This window comes from Papaver somniferum, unplaced genomic scaffold, assembly GCF_003573695.1.
Source record: "Papaver somniferum cultivar HN1 unplaced genomic scaffold, ASM357369v1 unplaced-scaffold_32, whole genome shotgun sequence".
NCBI lineage: Eukaryota > Viridiplantae > Streptophyta > Magnoliopsida > Ranunculales > Papaveraceae > Papaver > Papaver somniferum.
Window position 1 is genome coordinate 4,036,238 of NW_020643262.1, and position 25,996 is coordinate 4,062,233.

The 25,996-nt window shown below is 36.0% G+C and overlaps 2 protein-coding genes and 1 pseudogene across 2 annotated transcripts; 1 reads left to right on the plus strand and 2 right to left on the minus strand.

Annotated features, from left to right (window-relative positions):
- Positions 1–474: 474 nt before the first annotated feature.
- Positions 475–3,216, minus strand: LOC113341889. The gene is made up of 3 exons (XM_026586601.1): positions 3,180–3,216; positions 1,757–1,830; positions 475–878 (listed from the first exon to the last, which is right to left on the minus strand). Exons 1-3 carry the CDS (start codon positions 3,214–3,216, stop codon positions 528–530), a joined length of 462 nt encoding a protein of 153 aa, XP_026442386.1. The 3' UTR covers positions 475–527.
- Positions 3,093–5,872, plus strand: LOC113341911 (heterogeneous nuclear ribonucleoprotein A3-like). The gene is made up of 6 exons (XM_026586619.1): positions 3,093–3,354; positions 3,762–3,802; positions 3,947–4,110; positions 4,215–4,314; positions 4,412–4,581; positions 4,915–5,872. The coding sequence occupies exons 1-6, from the start codon at positions 3,248–3,250 to the stop codon at positions 5,461–5,463; spliced, it is 1,131 nt and encodes a 376-aa protein (XP_026442404.1). The 5' UTR covers positions 3,093–3,247; the 3' UTR covers positions 5,464–5,872.
- Positions 5,873–17,630: 11,758 nt separating this feature from the next.
- LOC113341890 lies at positions 17,631–20,083 on the minus strand (annotated as a pseudogene).
- Positions 20,084–25,996: the final 5,913 nt, after the last annotated feature.

Genomic DNA, 25,996 nt, shown 5'->3' on the forward strand with positions numbered 1-25,996 from the left:
CCATCACTGTATTCCTAGGATCACTACTAACCCACAATCTTAGAATATCTCAAACATTAAGCTGTTAAAAAAAAAACTAATACCACCATAAACTACAACCTTTTGTCTTTTCATGTGGCCGTTGTCAGCGGTTGAGTCCTCTTATCTCCAACTCATGAACTTAGTTGAGGCAGTTCGATATATGACTTATATTATTCATGGTCGTTGATAAGAAAGATACTTTCATTTAGAAGCAATATGAATCAAGTTCTGCTCTATAAAAGCTTCATGAATGCTGATGTATAATCATGAATCTCACTTGCTTTATAATTTATTTTTAACTCTTCAACAATTAAGAAACCACATACAACAGGTGTCTTAAATCAGTCAAGGTTTTTCTAAACTTTTGTTGTGAGATTATCTAACTGAGGTTTGGTTAGTATCTATAGTTCCAATCAAGGTGCTTCTAAAAGAAACATAACGATTGACGTAAAAATACTTACTCAGTTCAGTCAGGGTAGTTCTTTGTCTCTTTCATTTCCACCTTTTCAGTTCACTTTGTACACTTTTTTCAGTTGCATCTGGTACAGACACCAAAGAACACTTGTAGACTCTGCAAAAATCTCCTTCACCAAGTATATCATCCTGCTTAAATTCTGATTGCATTCTTCAATTATGTGAAACTGAATCATTTTCAGTTCACCATGTGCACTATTCTCAGCTATACATGAAATTACTTTTTTCCTTCTCTTACTTTTGCAAGTGCAGACACAACACCAATTGACATGCAGATACAATGAAGCCCACTGTAGGTGGAAGGAAACAACAGAGGAGATGTAAATTTGACTTTTGCCAACCAAAGTAAGAGAACCAAAAACCCATCGATGTGAAATAGGCACCTGCCAAGCAAAACCCAAAAATCACATCAAATAACCGGTAAAAGGCAGACGCTATCGAAGAACCAACAAAGATTTAAAAAACATGTCTCAACTGCATTGGAGAAATGCTGAATAAAAGACCTAACGTCCCAACTTTAGGTTTAAGAATAATTAAAGCCGGAGATAATGATACTAATATTAGAGAGAGCTAAGAAGTATACCATTTTATTCAATGTATATATATATATATCTTAAGCTTTATAAGATACATCTTGTGCAACAATTAAAGCGGACAATATGAAAACTTTGGATTGAGAGGTGTCCTCTAAATCGGGAGCAAACAGAAACAAAAAAAATGTGAACCTTGAAATCCAAAAGCAAACTGATACTAAACTATATAAATAAAATTGAAATTGCAATATCAAGCAGTATATTGAGGTGTCCTACACGACAAGAATAAGAGTTTTGTCAATAATCAATACCGCTCTTTCATAAGTTTTGAGATTTTTGGTTTCTGAATTTCAATTTTACATAGGTTCTTCTACTACACCACTAAATCACAACAACAAGTTAATCATCCAAAAACAACAGGAGGAAACAACCCTATAAGATTGCGCACAAACTCTACTAATTTAAAAAAAAAATTAAGATCAAACAAAATTTGAACTGAAAAAACATATGCCTAGCTAGAATGCCTGAATTATGATTAAACTAAATTGACAATTCCAAATTAAAAAAAATAGAAATACGAAAACATAGTTAAATTAATGTAATGAAAAGTGACGTCCCAAGTCACCCTTCAAATTATCAGAAGATGTAATTGTACCTTAGCTGTATTATCAAATGAAGAAAGAAAAAAAAAACCTAAAAATAAAATTCTAGGGTTTCTTAATGTTTACCTTCCTCTTTCTATTCCTCTGAATGAGGTCTTTCCGATTCAACTGAAACACATATAAATCTATATTATGATAAACTATGTCACACAGAAAGAGGAGTCGACGAAAAGAAAAACATAGAAGGAATAGTCTTGTGTTTCTGCGTGAGAGAAGAAAGGGGATCAATGAGGAGATTCTTTTTTTAGGTTGGTAGTCAAATGAGATTTCTATGAACTTTCATAGACTTTTAATTTGAGTGACTCCCGGAGATTCTCTCAAAATCTAGAGACTTTTAGTGACTCTCTGAGAGTATTTTAGAGAGTCTTTCTGACTTGTAGAGACAAAAAATGATACTTGTAGAGACAAAAAAATGAGACTTGTAGAAAATTTATGTGATTTATAGAGACAAAAATTTGTATAATATCCCCCGATTAATTCCAAACATCTACCAATTTTTTTATTATTCACGTTACAATAATTATAAAAAGTATCATGAAAATGAAATATGTCCCTATTGTCAAAAAAAGAGATTTGTAAAGAGACAAAAAAAAAAGAAAAAAGAAAACTAATGAAATATGTGACATTTGTATGCGATACATTACTTCTTTCTTTTTCAATCATATAGTCTACATATTCTCAATGGTTCTCAATTTACATTATTTTGTGGTTCAAAGTCGTGGTTATGGCATCACATGAAAGACAAAAAAATAAAATGCGACCCTCCATCTGTCCGTTAGCAGGGTTATCTCGACTTTGATGCTTACCAAAATTCCCTAAATCTTTTTTTTTAATTCTCCAAAATTTTCAAGTCTCCCAAAATATCACCTCTTGAGGAGAGACTTCAACCATGCCTATTTTTCAGAAAAAGTCCCTCAAAATCTCTAAAAAAACAAATCCATGACTTTTAATTTTCTTTCGAATAACAGGAGTGTTAGAGTGACTCTTGTAAAATCCTAATCCAATAGCATAGAGTTTCAGAGAATTTAAATGACTTAAAAAAAATCTCTAACCAATAACAAGAAACATTGGGAGACTCTCCAAAAATCTCAATGGAATAACAGTAGATTTGGAAACCCCCGAAAGTCACTTAAAATCTCATTTGACCAACCCACATGTAAAGAAAGAGAAAATAAGCCTTTAGGCTCGGATGAAATACACCCGCCCAACTATATCTTTCACCCGTATCTCCCAATTTAACATTACGCGAAACTTCCTAACCGTCCATGTGGAAATTCCATCCGAAATATCCCACCTTTGGATCGGGGTCCTCATTAAACGTCGTCCGTCTGATAGCCCTGGCTATTATGAAGACAAACCTGGTAACTTTTTATAACAATGAATATCTTTAGTATTGGAGATGTTCTAATAATAGCGTTGGAGATGCTCTAATAAAAAAACTAAAAAGAATATCAAAACGGCCCTTTCTCTTTGTTATTTTAGGGTTTACGTTCTCTCTTCTCCCCTCTCGAAAAACCTTCCTCCATTAGTTTTTCTCACAAAAAAATTCATCAAACCATGGCTGAAAACATATCTGATGGAGAAACCAACGACGCTAGAATTTCATCTGAACGAATAGACGATGACAAGTTTCATCCTCATACAGGAGATGGAGCTAGTCCTGGGTAAATGAAGTTTATCTTTTTCTGCCCTAATTTCTCTTTTGATGTAGCAATGGCGATACTCTTTGCTCAGATTTTGTTTGAAAGTTCGTATCTTGGCCTGGTTTTAGCGAATGTGAGAATCTAGGGTTTCGAGTTAACTTCATATTTAAACCTCGTTATTTCTTAGTTTATATAATTGTTCTGATGAAATCCTTACTTAGTTTTTGAGTAAAGTTTGGATTTTATTTGTGAAAGTTAGATATATTGGTCTAGTTTTTTTTTTTTTTTTTTTTGCATTTAGGGTTTTGAGTTATCTTTACGAGTTGAAGTGTTTTGAACCCTTTATTGGGGTTCATGTTTAGCTGATTATTGTTAGTTTTCTGAAAAGATCTAGGGTTTCTGATTCCATTTGTATTGTTTCCTTCCAGAAAGATATTCATAGGGGGTTTAGCAAAAGAAACAACTACAGGTTAGTTTTGTTGTTCTTTTAGTTCTTGCAGTCTATGAGCCTCTTCGAACCAGACTTTTTGCTATTGATATACTGATCCCTGTAGGACGTAATCCGTGGCTACTGTTCATGGTTTGACCTAAATTTTTTTATTTTTTTTTGCAGCTCAATTCCAGAAGCATTTTGGTAAATATGGTGAAATTACAGACTCAGTGATAATGAAAGACCGAAAATCTGGGCTACCCCGCGGATTTGGGTTTGTGACATATGCCGATTCATCTGTTGTTGATAGAGTCATTCAAGAGAATCATATTATAAATGGGAAACAAGTATGTTCTTTTTTTTTTAATCCGTAAAACTTTTTGTTGAATTTAGCTATACAGTTTATTGTAGGTTACTTACTGTACATTGTTACGCTGATTTGTTTTATCAGGTGGAGATTAAGCGGACCATACCCAAAGGTGCTATTGGTTCTAAGGATTTCAAGACAAAGAAGATTTTTGTGGGTGGAATACCTACAAGTGTTGGAGAAGGTATTATTTATGTTGTCATATGTTTTTGTTAAAAGCTGGTACATTGAATTTTTAGACCTGCAAATGATCATACCTATGTTCCATTTCAATGTTCCAGATGAGTTTAAGGACTTCTTTTCTAAGTATGGAGAGGTCAAGGAACACATGATTATGCGTGACCATGCCACCAGCCGTTCTCGTGGTTTTGGGTTTGTTACATTTGAGACTGAGGAAGCTGTTGATGATCTCTTGTCTAAAGGGAACAAGATCGACTTTGCTGGATCACAGGTTAGTGTAGCTTGCCTTTTGGAGCATTGTTGGGTGGATTTATAATTTTTTTTTTTATTTACCTTTGCTCTGCATTATCAATTTTTTTTCTTAAAAGGAAAATTTTCTCATTCTTGTGCATTTGTCATGGAATCATGAGCCATTGTTATGCGGTATTGTGTTGATATGATGCCTTTAGTTATGTAAACCTTGCCGAAGCTCTTCTTTTTAGTTCTTGTATGCTGATGGTTTGGAAAATCGTTTTTTTAGATAATATTATTTTCTTTAGTACGAAAGCATATTTTCTTGTGTTGTAGTGTGACACTCAGGATGGATGTTTTACTTCTGCTGTAGGTGGAAATCAAGAAGGCTGAACCAAAGAAACCAAACGCTCCAGCGCCACCCCCAAGGCGTTACAGTGATAGTAGACCCTCTTATGGTGCTGGATTTGGTGATGCTTATGGTGGATACAGTGGAGGTGGTGGTGGGGGCGGAGGCTATGGTGCTAGTTCTTATAGGGCTGGTGGTGGTGGCGGTTATGGTGGTAGATCCGGTGGATATGGTGGCTACGGAAGTGAATTTGGTGGTGGTGGTGGTGGCGGTGGTTATGGAGGTTACAGTGGTGGTGGTATAGGAGCATACAGAGGAGAGCCTTCTCTCGGATACCCAGGTCGCTATGGTGGTGGTAGCTATGGCAGAGGTTATGATCTAGGAGGTGGTTACGGAGGAGTTGGTGATGGCTATGGAGGATATGGAGGTGGTGCTGCCGGTGGTGGCTATGATGCAAGTCTAGGGGGTGGTTATGGAGTAGGTGGTAGTGGAGGCTCCTCATATGGCAGTAGAGGGGGTTATGGGGGAGGTGCTGGTTCTGGTTCTGCTCGATACCATCCTTATGGCAGATAAATTGGACCAGTGTAGCAGAGGTCTTTAGTGATCCAATGTTTAAAGCAGTTCAACGTAGCATCTTAGACGACACTAATCTAAGGCTCCATTTGGCACGGAAGTAATTGGAACACAAGGTAACTTTGAGAACTTGTTGCATGTTAACTACATGCAGTTCCGTATTTGGTGTTTGGCACCTCGTGTAATTGACGAGACCTAAAATGTATTGAAATGTACGATGGAATTCTAAATCTAAGTGTTTGGCATGTCATGTAATTGAGACCTAAAAACATGGATGTTTGATTTTTCTAGTGTCAAGGCATACATGCCATGGAACATAAATCTTGATTCTTCCTAGTCTCAATTAAGTGAACACTGAAAACTCGCTGTTAAATTAGAAAATTTACTTTAATGGAAAGATGTTACATAATTCCCCAAGGCCACGATCAGCCTTAAAATGGTAAATGATTCCAATGCAATGTATGCAGCGAGTCTGCCATTTTTCTTCTGATGTCTTCTCTGAAATGCTAAACCCATTTTGGCTTTGATTTTCTCCATTGCTTTCCGCCACTTCCCCTGGAGCTGCACTTGTCTTGATTAATATGTCTTGCCAGCAAGAGTAGAGGCATTATTAAAGGAAATTCTCCAGTACTAAATATGACCAGTAGTCACGATCAAGGGTTTTGTTGAGATTATTAGCCTCACATAATCTGGGAAGTTTGAGATCCTGAGTTTATAAGCCCGGCAACCATAACCTTTTAAGCTGGTTTCGAGGTTAGTTAGGCCCATAAACTTCAATTGCAAATAGTATTTATCTTGACTAATCCAACAGTTTTCAACTGCCTTTCTTCAGTGATGGACGACCCATATTGCTTTCAAAGTGCAAAAGATAAATCGTGGTGCAGAATGCATCCTTCTTCTGCGTCCTCATCCAACGTCTGGGAGTCTCCCACGTACACAACCAATTTCACTCTGTCGCCTAATATTCAATGTGTCTAATTAATTAATCCCTTGATGAATCAAAACGAAACGCACAAAAGTACCAAGTCCCAGCCGTTTCATATTGGCAATCAATCGGATTTACGTCGAATATTTTGTTATTTTTGGCTATAGCCTATATAAGTGTACGTAGTGGAATGGTCTTTCAAGCTCGTAAATTCACATGCAGACGTTTCTTTTTTGTAAGCTGAAAAAACCATCTCAAAAGAACTCACACGGATCTAGAATTTTCGCCCCCATTTTTTGGTTTTTCGCTATCAAAAGGTAACCCTAGATTTGTGACTCTCAATTATTTTTTTCAATATCTGTGGCGTAACTACATCATCCATCCAATAAAGTTTAGGTATGTTGAATCGGTTTCCTCTCGATTAAAACCACTATAATTTTAATATCAGTGTCTTTTGTATTGGGTCACGTTCACTAGGTCCCTTCTACTATGTTTATTTCGTCTACTTAATTTTTGCATCCATTTTGTATATTTGTTGTGTGTTGTATTGTGGATTATTCACATCATATTTTTTTGTTCATCATATTCATCTAAACATACATTCAAATTTAACTTTAGTCATAATAAGACATTTGAAGACACGAAAGTTTTGTCGTTTTTGTATAGAAAACCAGCAGCTGCAAAATGTTGAAGAAAGAGGTGGAGAAGGAACATCGAGAAAAACCAACAACTGTACTCGAATATTGGTTTATTTACTAGGTTACATTTTTTTCGGAGCTTTTTCATATTCATCCACTTCAATAGTAATTTTAAAGTGTAACGAATATTTTCGGCACTTGGATTGCTGTTCTCGAATTTGGGCTAGCTATTTCCCAGTATCTGAAAAAGTGAGGGTCTAACAACCTCACCCAATATTTCGTTTAGGCAATCTGTATGGACAAACTCCAATATAATTCCTAGAGAATCAACTAGACAGTCAGACTCAATCAATGAAAATATATCCAAGAGTTGTATCTCCGTTTCACAATGATCAAAAAATCAAACAGATAGAAATCCGTGAGCCTGATTATTATGTGAAACAACTTGAACGGTACCAAAGACCAATGTTCAAGTGTCAATCAATTTATATCAATAACCAAAGGTTGGATTATCTAATTGATTGATTTACGCACAACCTACGATATTTCAATTATAGAAAAAAATATAATGCTGAAAAGAAATAACACGGACACCAGAAATTTTGTTAACGAGGAAACCGAAAATGCTGAAAAACCCTGGGACCTAGTCCAGATTTGAACACCATACTGTATTAAGACGCTACAGACACTATCCTACTCCAAGTTAACTTCATACTGGAATGTAGTTGAGCCCTAATCAATCTCACACTGATCAAGGTATAGTCACGAACCTTACGCCTCTGAATCCCAACAGGATTCTACGCACTTGATTCGCTTAGCTGATCTCACCCACAACTAAGAGTTGCTACGGCCCAAAGTTTTGTTCCGGCTTTTGATAAATCAAGGTGAACAAGAACCAATTGATACACCAGACTTATATTCCCGAAGAATAGCCTAGTAATATCAATTACCTCACAATAATATTAATCGTATGGTAGCGAAACAAGATATTGTGGAATCAAAAACGATGAGACGAAGATGTTTGTGACTACTTTTTATCTTGCCTATCGGAGATTAAATCTCGAGCAAATCTTAGAGAAGATAGTACCCAATACGATAGAATAAATCAAGATCAGAACACGCAACTACAAGGAAAATAGTCGGGTCTGGCTTCACAATCCCAATGAAGTATTTAAGTCGTTAACCTATAATGGTTTTAGGAAAAACCTAGGTTAAAGGAGAATCGACTCTAGTCGCAACTAGTATCACACAAGAGGTGTGGGGATTAGGTTTCCCAGTTGCTAGAGTTCTCCTTTATATAGTCTTCAAATCAGGGTTTGCAATCAATGTTACCTTGGTAACAAAGCATTCAATATTCACCGTTAGATGAAAACCTGATTAGACTCAAGCTAATATCTTTCAACCGTTAAATCGAAATTAGCTTGTTACACATAAATGAAAAGTGACTTCATTTAGATATGGATAACCATACCTAAACGTGTACACCTTGTTGGATCAACAATAGTTAAACGAAGTTAGCCATATTAACACTTTCATATCAACCTCATTCATCTTAACCATAACTAGTTCAAATGACTCAAATGAAACTAGTTCTAGAGTTGTTCAATTGTTTATATTCTCATAGAAGTATATGAACACCTTGTTTGCAAAATACTGCATTCCTTAATTTATAAATGTATTATTTCATGAACAAACCGATTTAAGAACATAACCTACTCAAGCATGCAAACGGTTATGCATACCTAAGTGGCTGGACTTAGTTTGGGTTCGCCAGTATGCGAACGGGTACGCATACCACCAAACTCAGTTGAATTCTCGGACTTGAACTTACGCCGGTACGCATACGCGTATGCATACTAAGTTCCCGGACTTTCAACAAACCAACCAGTATGCGTACGGGTATGCATACTATGGTTCACGAACTTGGAATAACTTGCAACAGTTGGCATACAAGTATGCATACTGTGTTATATCCAATCATGGTTAATTGTTCTAAACCCCCATTTTAATTATTGAAACATTCTTAGAAGACGGGAATAGCTATCTCACACAAACTAATAGCTTCAAAGCAATTTTCAAGTAATCGAATGATCAATACGAAACATTCCGAGTCTGCATCAAATGACTGTCTCACACAAATCATGTAAGATGTTACCAGGCGATTTTCACATGATCATATTTTGACTTTCGTCAAGAATATAAGATGAACTTAAACTCAGCTCAAAATATCAAATGTGTATAATCGAAGTCTATACAACTATATGACTTTTGTATCAAATATGAGATAGAGTGGATAGACTTTTGAGTGATAGATGAGTTCAAGTCTCCACATACCTTTTGTTGATAAAGTTCCACAATCTCCCCTTAGTAGTTCTTCGTCTTCAATCGATGAACGCCGTGAAGTCTAAAGCTTAACTACACTTTCTATCATAATCCGAGACTTAGCTATAAGTAGAATACAAATCAAGACTTATAGTTTTGGAAACTAAACTTGACAAACAAACTTGAGATAGCAACGCTTGCGAGTTCGACCAAGCAGTGCTCTAACAGTATCTCTTACAGAAAGTATGCAACGGACTGGATGAATATATGATTCTAACAGTTGAAGAATATTATTAGATCACTCTTGAATTCATGACATCAATGGATATCAACTTCTGCATACCAAGTAAGGATAAATAAATGACTATTGAATTTTAAATTATTTCCAAGATATATATCTGCTCTAATTTCGTTTAACCAGCCTGCGCTACACTTTTTCGGCACATCCATATAGAACACGATCAGCTAAACATTATATCAAAAAACAAAAAAATAATTAAATTCATAGTATTGTTTTCAATACAAATGCTTGCAATAGTATAATTGATATTGTCTATTGTCAATGACAGTTAAACCTCCGGAGTCTACTATCCGTTTAGTATATCGTGTCCTAAAAGCAAGCATTTTTCAAATTATTATCACAGCTACTCTTTTATATACTTACCTCAAATGTACTCTTTTGTTTTACACATTCACACTTCTTAAGTTGTTGTATTACCTTTTAATGATTTTACTCACATTTTCATCATCCTCTACAATGATTTTTTTTTCCTTTCCAGGTCTTCTTGATGTTGGGATATGAAGGTTTCTCGATGTTGGAATCAACAACAAAAATTGGAGATCTGGAATAAAGCCACTTAGAAAGATAGAATAAAGAGTTTATCAATAACATGCATTGAGGGTCTTGAGTTACGAAGTATGGTTTAGGGAGGTTAGAATCGTATAAGAGGTGACATCAGTAACTTATCATATTTTATAACAATCTAGATGGTGAAATGTTTATCGTTGCTCAGTAAAAATGGTGAACCACTTTAACAATTGCTGATATTTTTTTGTTAAATGGTTAAAATGAACTGCATTTTTGTGCTTTAAATCATTTGACACAATTCAATAAACTTTGGCAGTTTGGGTAAACTAACAGTAAAATCCTTAAGTTGCAAAACCTTCAGCAACTCTATAATGAGGAGAGAGCTTTGTTTGACTGAGATTGAAGTTGGAGGTGGACAGAACAAGCAATTGGTTATTGCTACTAGCCATGTAGCTTTTGCCAACCAGTGGAATAAAAGTTGGGGGTATGTATGTATATTTTTGCTAATCAACTGCTACCATGAAAGCTGACCTGAAACTAACTCTATATTTTTCATCATTTTCAGGTTATTGTGTTTCTCTAACCTGGATAATTTTGTTGTAGTTAAATTGTTTTCTCTTTATTTCGAATTGCAGGTGGCACAGGTTTTTGGAGTGATACTGTGGTAGAATATCTGAAGGTTATATACATAACAATTCAAACATCATCACTTAACTTGCATCCAATTTGCATTTTATGGTGCGAAAATGTTATAGGTTTTCCTGTAAATGTAATCTTACCATCATAGAAAGGGTAAAGATTTTGATTATTGAGTCGTTTGTCCAATGTATACTGGATGCAAGAAAGATTGAGGATATTGGATGTCTGGATGTGAAAGGTAGACTCCCAAAGATATATATATATATATATCGCTTTAAGATATTTAATCACAATAACATTCATATGATTATATCGATGTCATATATACGAAGTTCAAAAGATAAGCGTTATACTTCGTATTCTAATTCCTTAATACTACGATCATGTGATCATGTCTCACTACCAGAGTATAATCATTCACAGCTTCGCAGTTATATTTTCAATATAGCACGACTTGAAAGATACATTAGGAATGAAATAGTTCAAGTCAATATTACTAACCTCAAGAGGAAGGATGATGTCGTCGTTGTAGCTTGTTACTTCTTCACATTCTTCAGGTCTTCGAGTAATACTTGTATGTCTCATAATCCTAGACTTTCTAGTCTAACCTATACGAAGTTATATCTAGTTACACAATCAAGAGACTCTTAGTATGAGTTTTGATTCACTAAAATATGACATCCAAACTTGACATACCAGCGCTTGGTGGGTTCAACCGAGCTATGCTCTAACACAAGTGATGGACATATTTGAGATGAAAGCTAAATTGAAGGCTACAAGCATTTATCGAGATGGGGTTTGTTCGAATTCCTATCTCAACTGGAATAAATTAGGGATTGTGGTTATATGGGAATGAAGAAGTTGAAGCCGGTAATTGCAGCTCAGATGGAGCTAATGGGTACTGGTGGTTATTAGGAAAAGTCCTTCTAGTCAAGTCCTGCATAGTCAAGTTTTTATTTACTTGACTTTGTCAGTCTGTATTAATACCTCTCCTCTGTGTCTGTGTAAAACACCTGATCATAATTGTGTAATAACATTACATATTCTCGGTTTTCATATCCTTTCATGGTATCATTGAGGTGGTCGATCTAGGTTAGTTCTGTAATATTTTTTCAACAATTTTTCTACACAGAATAATGATTCTCTCAATCATTCTTGATCAAATATCTTTTCAACAACTTTCTGATCATTCTTCAACTTGTTCGATTCAATTTTTTACAAACTTTTTCAAATCTTGAATTTTATACAATCTTGATTTCTTGCATCTTCTTGCAAATGCCGAATACTAAAGGATCAATGAACAATCAAGAACAACATCAATCAACAATTCAACAACAATCATCTTTACAGGATTCACATGATGAGCAAGTTGAACATCCGATTTTCGCTGCTCTTGTATCCGGTAATGTGTCAATTTAGGGTAATTCAAGCTATTTTGCTTTGTCGTTCAATAACATTAGTAATTTCGTATCTTTAAAGTTAGATCACAAAAACTTTCTTTTATGGCGTGATCAATTTGAGTCTGTATTGATTTCTACTGATCTTTATGGTCATATTAATGGTGAAATTATTGAACCTCCTTCTCAAATTACTGTCAATGGTGTTCCTACTGTTAACCTAAACTGGGTTTACTGGAGAAAAGCATATCGATTTGTGGTTAGTCATTTGAAAGCAACATTTACAAAAATTGTTTCTAGTGAGGTTCTTGGTATGACTTCTGCTAAAGAGATATGACAATATCTTGAAGCTAGCTTTAGGTCTCAATTTGGAGCTAGAAGAAATATGTTACGCAATTAACTTCATAATATTAGAAGAGGCTCTTAATCCATATGTGTTTATCTGCATTCTTTGAAGACTATTACGGTTCATTGGCTGCTATTAATGATCGAGTCTTGGATGCAGATGTTATGATGTATGTTCTTAATGGATTAGGAAGTGAGTATGATAATTTTGTTATTTCAGCATATAATCGTGAAACAACATATACTTTTGGAGAATTAAAGGCTGGACTCTTAAATCATGAGCAATGACTCAGTAATCAACATCAAGATTCCACCATCCTGGATAGTCCTGCAGCTTTCTGTGGAAGAAATGGTCATAATGATAACAAGAATGGAAAGAATAAAAATAAAAATAAGAACAATCAAGGAAATTCTTCAAATACTGGTAATGTTTCATTCAAAAGTGGTGTTGGTTCTTCAAGCTCAAGTGAAGATCCATCTGATGGTGCTACTAGTAGAAATTTTGTGGATTTTTCTACAGTTGAATGTCAAATTTGTAGGAAGACAGGTCATTTTTCCTCAAGGTATTTCTTTCGCTATCACCCACCACCTAGTTCATATTCTAAGTCTAACATTCATGTTGCTCAAGTTGAATCGGCTTTCAGTGGTATGCAACTTAATTCAGCAGATTTATGTGATGATCCTTCTAGGAGTTCTACTTCAACAACTTGGATCTCTGATTCTGGCGCTTCTAGACACATGACTGGTGATAAGGAGATTCTTCAAAATACTTCTAACTATGCTGGGAAGGATAAGGTGATTGTTGGCAATGGTAAGACTTTGAGAATCTCACAAACTGGTACTTCTACTTTACAAAGTGATTGTTCTGCAGTTAGTTTTGCATTGAAGCATGTTTTGCTAGTGCCTGAGATCAAAAAAACTTATTATTTGTTGCACAATTTACCAAGGTTAATTATTGCTATGTTGTGTTTGATCCATGGAGTTTTGAGATTAGAGATCTTAGGACACATGCAGTTTTGGATCAAGGTAAAATGATTAATAACTTATATCCAATTACTAATGTTTCGTTGCCCCCAAATGCTCTTTTTACATGTTATTCTTCTATTGTTGATTCTTCTTCTTTATGGAACAATAGGTTAGGATATCCATCTAAGCAAATCATTAATCATTTGTGTTCCACTGAAGCTGTTACTCTCACTTCTCCTTCTGATCATCAAATGTGCCATCCTTGTCAAATTGTTAAAAGTAAAAAGTTGTCATTTCATCTTTCTTTTTCTCATGAATCCAGGCCATTAGCTCTTCTTCATTTTAATGTTTGGGGTCCTTCACCCATATCTTCTCATGCTGGTTTCAAATACTATATTATTTTTATATATAATGCTAGCAGATTTCACTGGATTTATCCTATGAAACTTAAAACTCATGTTTACATTGTTTTATCACTTTAAATCTCTTACTGAAAATCTATTTTCTACTAAGATTTTATGGTTGCAAACTGACAATGCTTGTGAACTTGCTAAGGCTTCTTTTAAGAAATTTCTTGATGCACATGGCATTCGTCTTAGACTCTCTTGTCCTAATACACTTGAGCAAAATGGATTGGTAGAAATAAAACATAGGCATGTTACATAAATGGGTAATACTCTTTTATTTCATTCATCTGCTCCTAATTTTTTTTAGTATGATGTTTTTCTTACTGCGACATACTTGATCAATAGAACTCCAACTGTTGTTTTATCAATGAAATCTCCTTATGAAGTTTTATTTCACATTATACCAGATTATGCTTCTTTGAGAGTTTTTGGATCAATTTGCTTTCTTTTTCTTGGTCACTATAGACCTGAGAAATTATCTCGAAAGTCAGTAAGATGTATGCTTATACGCTATAGACCCCTTAATAAAGGTTACCAATGTTTTGATCCTATTTCTCATAAACTTCACATATCAAGACATGTTATTTTTGATGAACTGAACTTTTACTATAATTCTACTTCTCAGTCAATTGAGAGTTCTCTTGTTGTTTCTGATGTTGAATCCTCAGATTCATCTTTACTGCCATCTACTTTTGGTCTTTTTTCTTCTGTTATTACTAGATCAATGAGAGGCATTTCCAAACCAAAAAGTTTTCTGATTTTGTATTAAATCATTATGTGAGACATCATGTTTCTTCTACCTTTACAAGTTTATTGTCTAATATCTCTGAGCCTAAAACATTTAAAGAAGCATGTCAATTACCTGAGTGGATGAGTTTTATGAAAGATGAAAATGATGCTCTTATGTTAAATAAGCCTTGGGATTATGTTTTGCCTGAACCTCATATGAATATTCTTGGATGTAAATGGGTTTATAAGGTGAAGTTTAAGTTTGATGGAAAAATTAATAGACTTAAGTCTAGATTAGTAGCACAAGGCTATAATTGGCAAGAAAGAGTGGATTTGGGAGAAACATTCGGTCCAGTTGTTAAGTCAACAATTGTTAGAGTTGTGTTAACTTTAGCAGTAAATTACAATTGGTCTGTCAAACATCTTGATGTGTCAAATGCTTTTCTGCATGGACACTTATATGAGAATGTATATATGAAACAACCTCCAGGATTTACTCATCCATATTTTTCCAATCATGTTTGTCATATGAAGAAGTCTTTGTATGGTTTGAAGCAGTCACCAAGGGCTTGGTTTCACAGATTTAGTTTTTTTCTCCTTCAATATGGCTTTACTAAGTCAAAGAATGATTATTCTATGTTTATCTACATCACTCACATATATATGATGATTTTACTTCTATATGTAGATGATATTCTTTTGACAGGCAGTTCTGATATTTTGATTAATAATCTAATTCAAGCCTTGAGTACAGAATTTGCTATGAAAGTATTAGGGGATTTACATTTTTTCTTGGAATTGAAGCCACAAGGACTTCAGATGCTATTTTTCTTACTCAACAAAAGTATACTTTAGAATTATTATTTAAAGCAAATATGATGGATTTCAAGCCTTGTGACATTCCTGTTACAAAGGCTAAGAGATGTTCTGTCCATGATGGTGTGTTGTTATCTTATCCTCTTATTTACAGAACAATAGTTGGTGGTTCTCAATATTTGACTCATACAAGGCATGACATATGTTTTGTTGTTAACTATGTTTCACAATTCATGCATGCTCCAACAGATCAACATCTTCTTCTTGTAAAGAGAATTTTAAGATACTTGAAGGGCACTTTAGGTATTGGCATAACTTTACAGAGAGGGGATATTCATTCTTTGACTGCATATACTGATTCTGATTGGGATGGCTGTCTAGACACAAGAAGATTTACATTTGGCTATGTGTTTTTTCTTGGTAATTCTGTTGTTTCTTGGTCTTCAAAGAAACAACCAACTGTTTCAAGAAGTTCAGCTGAATCTGAATACAAGTGTTTAACTGTGGCCACTGCTGAGTTATAATGGCTTACTTATGTCCTCACAGAATTGAATGTTTCAGTTGCTCATCCTTTACAGTTGTTGTGTAACAATCAAAGTGCAATTTGTTTGGCCTCTAATCCAGTATTTCATGCCAGGACCAAGCATGTGGAGATAGACTATCATACTGCCAAAGAGCTGGTTGAGGAAGGAATTATTAATGTCAGTCATGTTGCAACTGCGGAACAACTAGCTGATGTGATGACTAAAGGATTATGCTATCCTACTTTCTCAAGACTTTTACTCAGAATAGTACAATCTTCTTCAGCTGCTACTGATACAGATACTTCAGATGAGTTTGGCTCTTGTTGAGCATTTGTTTCTTTTGCTTGGATCTTGTTGAGCATTTGTTTTTTCTTAGTATTGGCTCTTGTTGAACATCTGTCTGGATCTTGTTGAGTATTATCTTTCTTTCACTGGACCTTGTTCGGTGTGGTATTTTTGTCAGACTAGATCTTATTGAGCATTTATTTGTCTGTGTTTGTTTAGATTTTTTGCAATTTGTTACAGTGTCTGCTTGTAACAATTGAGGAGGGTGTATTAGGAAAAGTCCTTATAGTCAATTAATATATAGTCAAGTCTTTATTGACTTGATTCTGCCAGTCTGTATTTATACATGTCCTATGTGTCTGTGTAAAATACCTGATCATAATTGTGTGATAACATTACATTCTCTGGTTTTCATATCATTTCAGTGGTGGTTGAGGTTGTGATTGGTGATGAAGGATGAAGGTTATTAGATGAATGTTAGGACGGGTGCAGGTAACAGAGAAGCTGTTGCATTGGTTGAGTTTTGAAGCTGCAAAATGGAATGTGTAGTATCCAGGGAATGAAGAATGGTAGAGAAGCTACAAGAAGAAATAATGATGCTGATGAGAATGGAATGTGGACTGAAGTGCAGTTACAGGGCAGAGAATATTGGTTCTGGTGGTGTATGAGGAATATGTATATGCAGCTTTGTACATGGAATGATATGGAGGTTGTGAGTTCGCAGGAATTGAAGAAGGCAAGGGTTTGTTGGTGCAGAGAGAATCGTGGAATTGCAGATGCAGTTGGGTGCTTGAGATAGAAGTAGTTTCTGTGTTGAGCTGAGAAAGGAGCAGAAGAGATTGTGGAACTGAGATTGTGAGATGATGGTTGATTTAAGTGGCAGAGTGGAAGAGTACTGGTGAATGATGGAGGTTCTGCTTTGTATATTGAAGTTCGGGTTTGTGTTGGTGGAACTGTTGAAGCTGATACAAGACCACGCTGGATGTGGTGTTTCCAGTTGCTTCAAATGGTGATGTTGTCGTTGCAGTGCAAGACTCAGGAAATTTCTTTGGTAGTATTAAGCTCATAGAGGATGGTGTTGCGGTTCAAGCTGATGTCATTGGTACTGAGAAGGAAGAATCTGTAGGTGGATGCTGTGAGATTATGGAGCTGAAGTGTTTGAGTCCTGGTGGAGATGGCTAGAATGGGTTGTAGAAGTTGTGCGAGGAAATGTTGTTGCTGTGAAGTTGAAAAATTATGGGATTGATTGCAGTTGGAAAGGTTTGTTTTGAAGCTACAGAAAGTGCTGGTGCACAGAAGCACAATGAAACTGGAGGAGTGAGTTTGTGGTTACTGATTTAGGTGGAGAAGTGTGCAACTGGTGCAATTAAAGGCAGGTGCAGTGACTATGGAGATTGAAACTCAAGTCTGGAATGGGTTTTGAAGTAGAGATATGATGCAGCTGCACACTAGTGGAAAAAAGTTGTTTTAAGATAGTTCGAAAGTGTTGTATTAGCCGGTTAGACACTTTTGAAATGCAGCTAGAAGTGTCGTAGATTTAGTGTCTTTTTCTGGAACGACACATTCTGGTTGACTCAGAATTACGATACTTTGAAGTTGTCGCTAGGTATATATGACACCTGGGGTTAGTCGTTTATTTAATTTTAAATTATTAAAAAAATAGAAATTCAGCTGAATTCCAAATCTGATTCAACTGAATTCCAAATCAGCTTTGGATGACTGCAGTATTTCTGATTGGGATGAAATCAATTTGACTTAAACTCATTACAAAACCATTGTAGTGGTTACACAATCCATAATTGAATTCATTTTACACTTAGGTTTATTGAACTTTAAAATCACTTCAGAAATAAATAGTCAAGCCTGAATTCATACAAGTCACATGTAAGTTCTAAGGCTCATAAGGACAACTGCTAACCAGCAAAATAAGATCATGCCAGAAGATAAACTGAGCCAACGATTCTGGAACGACGGACCTACAACAAACAAAAGGATTTAACATCACATAGGTGTAAGCAAGTATGAAAAAATCAATGAAAAGTGAATATACTATATGGATGTACAACAATCAGACAAACGCTATCATATAAGCACCTTTTACTACCAGGTGAGTTGAAGTATCAACAACCAAGGATATAATATAATGGATGGTCATCATCGCCATCATCCTCTTGAGCTGCTGCTGCTACTGCACCTTGTTTTTTGAATTCTCTGCAAGCTTTCTTAGGTTGTCCAAGTTATCAGGCCCTGTAAACCAGTTAAGAACTTCTTTAGACAAGATCCCATATGCCATTACAAGCTTTAAACATAAACTGACCCTCCTTTACTCATAAGCAAATAGGAAAACAAAAAAGAAATTCAATAGAGATGTAGTTAAACATACCCAATTGGTTGATGATTCCAGGGAGGATATCTTGTAATTCCGCGTCACAAAATTACGAGTATCAGGTGATCAAATGTCGGCAGGAAATCCGATGTTCGAATATTTCGTCACTTAAAAGGCATTACACAATATTCATGCACAAAACAACACTATAATAACTGAATTATATACAGAAAACTCACATTGGAGTAACCAATAAAATGATAAGAAGAAAGTGAAAAATCAGAGGATCATATAACTAATGATACATTTGTTAGTATGGCTTGCTTTGCGTGTTCTTGCCTACTTTAGAGTGCAACATAGAAGAGTGAAGATTTCAGATCCTTAGGGGTGCTATTGGGTTCCTCCGTTGGTTAATGAATTTCAATTATGTTGTGATGGTGCGTCTAGAGAGAACCCGGGAAGAGCTGGTGCAGGTTTGGTGGTTCGTGATTCTGATACTAATGTATTAGGAGCTATGAGTGTTGGATTTGGGGTTCGTTCTAATTATTTGGCGGAGCTCTTTTGTATTATAGTTGCCTTGGAATGGGCAACTAAATTTGGGGTTGCAGATATTTGTATTCGTACAGATTTAATGGGAGCAGTGCAGGCCTATAGTAGTGATACTTTGGCAGTTCCGTGGTTTCTTAGACAAAGGTGGATTGTGGTAAGAGCTAGACACAACGGAATTCGTTTTGTTCACACTTATAGAGAGGCTAATTTTTCAGCGGATGTGATGGCCAAAAGAGGTTATTTGTTAGAAGATGGTGAAGGAATTAGTTATGATAACAAACCAGATTTTATTCGTCCGGTTGAATTGCCAAATGTAATTTACTTCAGATTTGATTAATTTTTGTAAGTTTATAAGTTTTTGGGGTGTTGTGCCTCTTTTCTTATAAATTTAGTTGGAATACTCTTGCTATTTATTAATACATTTTGGATTTACCAACAAAAAATGTTAGTATGACTTGCTTACAGCTGATGCGCTGATTGGCCAAGAAGGCAACAATCATGGTAGAGTAAAAGAATTGACATATACATAGAGACATAGATACCAACCAAATAAACATAAGGAAAACATATACATGAGTAAATAAAAAGAACAAAGGATTACTTTTTGTTTGAGGAAATCCACTAACGATCCATATGTTAGAAGCGATCAAGGCTTGAACTGAGCAGAAAACAATATATATTATAACAAAACCAGTGACATCTTTGGAGTTATAACTCGCTGACCGTATAACAAATACTAGGAATCATATCAAAACAACAAAGTTAAATATATACTGCCGGGAAACCTTCCATTCTGGTTACTTGGGTTCAAAAATTGGATGACTGAATCATTCTTGAAAATGTTGACTTCCTCAATAGATGGGATCGCGTTCACACCCAACTCTCTTTAGAGTGCTATGGAGCCTTTTGTCATATGTGGTAGCAGGTTTGTGTACAACCTTCATTTTTCTGTGATTAAGAGCAAAAAAACAACAACAGTACAACAGAGTTAATGAGCACATGGGTATTTAGAAAACAAAATAAGCAAACCGGAGGAGAGTGAAGAAAACACGAAATTGAAGCTGAAATTGAAACCACTGGGAGATCTCGGAAGTTGAAGCTGAAATTGAAACCAATAAGAAAAAAAGATTAGTTAGCCTATTTAGTCTTAAAGTTGGAAAAACTCTAATGAACATAGTTGAATCTTTTCTTTAATATATGTCATAAATCTTATGCATAATACTAAACAAGGAAAGATATCATAGAACAACTTTATAAATTAGCATACCATGTTTGACAATACCATGGATATGTGGACGGAGCAGATTGGAAGGGCAATACCATGTTTGACGGCACTTAGTTACGGAATACTAATTGCATAAGTTAATGTCATTGACACTCTATAGTCCGATAGAAAATTAAGAATCCAAAATGTGGCATACTAACTACTCTCTAACCAGTTGACAGAAATAAGAGACTTCCTACTAAATAAGAGAAAACGGAACTATAGCAAGTCTAGTCGGATTTCCTCTGCCTCTTAAAGTTAGTAAAATTTGTAGCTGTTGATAAGGAAACCTAAAACCTGTTTTTGAGCACCCAAACTTTTCATCCCAATTTCACGGTGGATAACTATGTGTCCTATACATGTTACACGTTGCTCTACAAGATTCATAACATTAATCTAGAAATCATGGCAGTCTAACAGATGAATGAGGAAATGAAATTTTGAAGGTTCTATAATAATAAAAACTGCTCAACACCTGCAACTGAAGTGATGCAGGCATACCACTGATCCTCCACCTGGACTTTTTGCTGCTTTGTAAGCGAACCCAACATCTGGAACAAACCAATACCATTTTCGGGCCTCAAAAGAACTGTACGCTAAGAAAGGCACAAAAACAATACATAACTGGGAGTGCGAGCGAAAACATATTGGCAAAAAGCAGGGTTTTTTTTTTTTCTTTTTTTTTAAATGGAGATTTTTTACCTGGCGTTTTTAGGGGCCATCCCAAAGGATTTAGGGGCCATCAATTTATACCCAGCCAAAGACTCTAGTTAAGGGGTACCCTATATGATATTGAAGTTACATAAATGCCCTTCTTGTAAAACAGTATAAAAACCAAATCAAAAACAATTCTACTCATTTCAACTCTTCTTCTTCCAGTTTCATATTATCTTCCGATTGTGGAAGAAAAAAAAAAATTCCTCGTTCAACCGAAACATCGCCGCGAATCGTAAAACCAAAACATCGTCGATTCGATTATAAAACAATGGATAAGAGAAATGAAACCCACAGACCTAGAACCAAAAATGTTGCTCGGGGTATCGATCCAAACATTGGAATTTTAGCAAGAAATAAAGAAATTCTTGCTGCAAATGAAGAAGAACGCGAAGAACAAGTACCCGGCAATGTAGTCGGTGGTGGCAATTCCGAGACTCAAACACTTCGTCAACTTCAAATGGCCCCAATTAGGTAAGAATCTATCATTTTTGGGGTTTATTTCGCTTTAATTCGTCGAATCGAGAAAAAAAAATTCTAGGGTTTTCGGTTATTTATCCAGATTCGGACGATATGCATGCTCATTTACTTCCGAATGTAGTCGTATTCTTCATTTTTCAAGAACATCGACAGTATTCGGGAGAAAGATTTGATGATTATCTGCCGAATATTGGTGGCCATATCTTCCTGGATACAAACTGCTAATAATCGGTAGTTTAATGAATTTTTTGGCTACCGAATATATTTAAGTAGACACAAAGTATTCGGAAGAACACTCACTACCGAATGTATATATTGAAAAAATCTCAAAATTTATGATATAGGAAAAATCCCATTTTGGGGCCAGTATTTATTCGGAAGACAATATAATGTTTTATACCTCCGATTGTGTAGGATAAAATTTTAGAGTTTCTGAACTCCAGTTGATGAATATTCGGTTGTAAAGTGTTTAGTTATATTCCGATTGTTTTTCATTCGGAAAAAATATGTGTCTTCTTACATCCGAATTTGTACATTCGGGTTATAGAGGTGCACTTTTTCTTCCGATTGTGTAGGATGAAAAATTTACAGCTTCTGAACTCCAATTGATGTATATTCGGTTGCAAATATGTTTAGTTAGCTTCCGATTGTTTTGTATTCGGGAACAATATGTGTCTTCTTACGTCCGAATGTGTACATTCGGGTTATATTTCCATACTTTGTATTCCGATTGTATAGTTTGTAAATATTGTTCCTTTCTTTGTTGTTTAGACAAAGTCGAGAAGGGAGGAAGAAAGTGACAGCTAGTGCTAGGAGGGAAAGGAGTGACAAAGATAATTCAGGTGCTCAACAAAGCGAACAAGAACAAAGCAATCAACAAGGAGTGCAACCAACTGTTGAACAACAAGGCAGTGAACAAGGGGTGCGACCAAGTGTTGAACAAGCCGCTCAACAAAGTGCATGACCAAGTGTTGAACCAGTTGATCCAGTGGCAAGAGTAGAAGAAGAAGGACAACCAAGTGGTACCCAAAAAGCCAAAAAAGGAAAAGATGTTGTAAGGAAGGATATTGCTAAGAAAGCATCACATCTTGTCCCTCAGCACTTGAAGAAGAAGGGTATTCCAGCAGGCACAATCCTTGGACTACCAGCGGATGGAGGAAAATTGCTATTTGGATACAAAGACTCATGGGCCAGAGAAATATATGAAACCGAGGTAATAAAATTACTATTTTTTATTAATGTATTGTCTATGTGTTATATCGTAATACTTGTATTAATAGGATCATCAAGATGCGGTCCGTCTACTCAAACCTACCGCCGCACCAACAAAAATGCTTGCGTGGCCTTTATCCGGTGAATGTGAAAGGTTCAAGACAATTGTTGCCAACTCGGGGTTAGCTAATGCCGCCGAGAATTCATTGTTGGAACATGATCGTGTGGCCATATCGGCGTTCGTGGAGAGAATGTATCCTGAGACCGATACTTTCCATATGCCGTTTGGGGAGATGACGATCACCCCGGATGATGTTGTGCAGATTCTTAACCTTCCCGACCAAGGCACAGCTGTGAAGTTTAACTACACAAAGCAGTTAAGTTGGGCACAACTTTATTCTCTAACTAACAAGTGCTTAGGTTGGGATGAAGAGACAACAAAGCAGAGTTTAGGAGGCATGCAAGTTACAGAACAAGACAGATCAACATTACAGCTTTGATGAATATGTTTCGAGGCACCTTGGAGAAGGAAAAGAATGGAACGTTAACTGATGAGCAAGTGAACCACGCTGCCACCGCATATCTCCTTTGTGTATTGGGATGTGTCATATTCCCCAATACTTCTGGCAACCGGATCGACGCCAACCTTATACAACTTTTGGATCCTCTCCATGAAGTCGGTGACTATTCTTGGGGCACGGCATGCCTAGCATTCTTGATGGAAGAGTTGAGAAAGGCTTCGAGGCTAGGAACCTGCCAAGTTGCCGGGAATGTGGCTCTATTGCAGGTTTTTTCTTTAACTCTATAACTCACTCTATAGTTATTCAGTAGACAATACATATGATGCATATCCATAACTCCAAATGACGCATATTCGGTAGGAAATTATCCATCTCTTTTCCCGAATGTTGGTTATTCGGTGGTTAAGTACTTACTTTGTTTTCCGATTATATACAATCGAAATATTCTTTTGATATTAGAACCGAATATACAGGCCAGAAAAGCTATAGGTTACTGAACTCCAAATGACGCATATTCGGTAGGAATTGATCCATCTTATTTTCCGAATGTTGGTTATTCGGTGGCTAGGTACTTAATTGTTTTCCCGATTATATACAATCGGAAATATTCTTTTGATATTAGAACCGAATATACAGGCCAGAAAAGCTATAGGTTACTGAACTCCAAATGACGCATATTCGGTAGGAAATGATCCATATATATTTTCGAATGTTGTGTATTCGGTGGATAGCTACTCAGTTTTGTTTCCGATTATATATAATCGGAAATTATGTTTGGAAATTACTACCGAATATACACAATCTATTTACTAAAACTTGGTTTCTTATGTATATAGGCATGGATCTATGACCACTTCCCTATCCTGAAGTTGGCCGGAGAGAACCCGGGGTGGTGCAAAGGTACTCCTAGAGGAACAAAGTATATATTTGAAGACAACCGTTCTAGGACAAAGGAGCAGCAGTTGATTCGCATGAGGGAGATTTTGGACCAATTGAAGGCCTCAGACGTATGCTTTGATCCATACAAGGAAGATCGAGTCAGTGGGCATATAAATGTTCGGTCGGACTTGTCCCTTTATTTTGGACCATTGTGGCACCCCACAGGATATGTGATGTATAACCCCTCTAGGGTGATGCGACAACACGGGTATATACAACATCAACCTCTGGAGAAAATGGGGGATTACTACAAATTGGAGTTGGAGTTGTGTTCTTCTAGTGGTGACAATCTCACGATTGTTCACACAGGCCCACCTACTGTTCTTGATAACTGGGATAAGAGGAATGACTTCATTATCGACACTGGTAGACGAACCATCCGAGGTGATGAAAATTCTCCAGACTATATGAGTTGGTATAACAAGGTATCACATCCTTTGGTTATCCGTGAAATCAAATCCAACACTACTGCGGCGGGTTCAAGTTATAATTGTATCATCAAAGACAAACCACTGGTTATGATAGACTGGTGCGTGTTCTTATATTTTTGTTCATTTTATATTATTCCTATAAATCTTAGGTAATTACCGTTTGATGTTATGTCATTACGTATAAAAAACAGGTGAATAGGTTCAAGCGTGTTTCCAAAATGTTAACTGCATGCTTGAAGAGCGGAGATCCCATGCCAGCTGAGAAGATCAAAGAGGCTAGAGATCTAGTTGATAATATGGATAACGAAGATTATGCTTCCCAGTTTGGGGAGAAAGTCACGAAGAGGCATCAGCCCAAGGTGGCAGTATCAAAGACGGGTAAAAGAACTCGAGCTTCATCGAGCGCTGAAGCTGCTCCAACTGAAGGTGCTCAAACTGAAGGTGCTCAAACCCGTGGTCGTGCAGGACTGGGAGGTAGTCACGGTCGTAAAGTAAAGAGAGAGCAGATAAATGACAATGATTTGTTGTACATTCGGAAATTTGTTTGGGTAACTAAGTTAGACAAGTTCAAATGACAATGATTTGTGTGGTATATTCGGAAGTTTTGGTAACTAATTTAACTTCCGATTATTTCAAAGACAAAATTTGAAAAGTATAAGTTTTTCCAAATTCTGATTTTTGGGCCATCGTACATTCGGAACTTTATAAAAAACCTATCCTCCGAATATCACAAGTTCAAAACAAACCACGCCATGGCTCCAGGTGGTTCCAAGGCCAATATTGAAGGTTAGACATCCCATATTCAGAAGTTTTGATAACTAATTTAACATCCGATTATTTCAAAGACAAAATTTGAAAAGTATTAGTTTTTCCGAATTCTGATTTTTGGGCCATCGTACATTCGGAACTTTATAAAAAACCTATCCTCCGAATATCACAAGTTCAAAACAAACCACGCCATGGCTCCAGGTGGTTCCAAGGGCCAATATTGAAGGTTAGACATCCCATATTCGGAAGTTTTGGTAACTAATTTAACGTCCGATTATTTCAAAGACAAAATTTGAAAAGTATAAGTTTTTCCAAATTCTGATTTTTGGGCCATCGTACATTCGGAACTTTATAAAAAACCTATCCTCCGAATATCACAAGTTCAAAACAAACCACGCCATGGCTACAGGTGGTTCCAAGGGCCCATATTGAAGGTTAGACAGCTCAAATTCGGAAGTTTTGGTAACTAATTTAACTTCCGATTATTTCAAAGACAAAATTTGAAAAGTATAAGTTTTTCCAAATTCT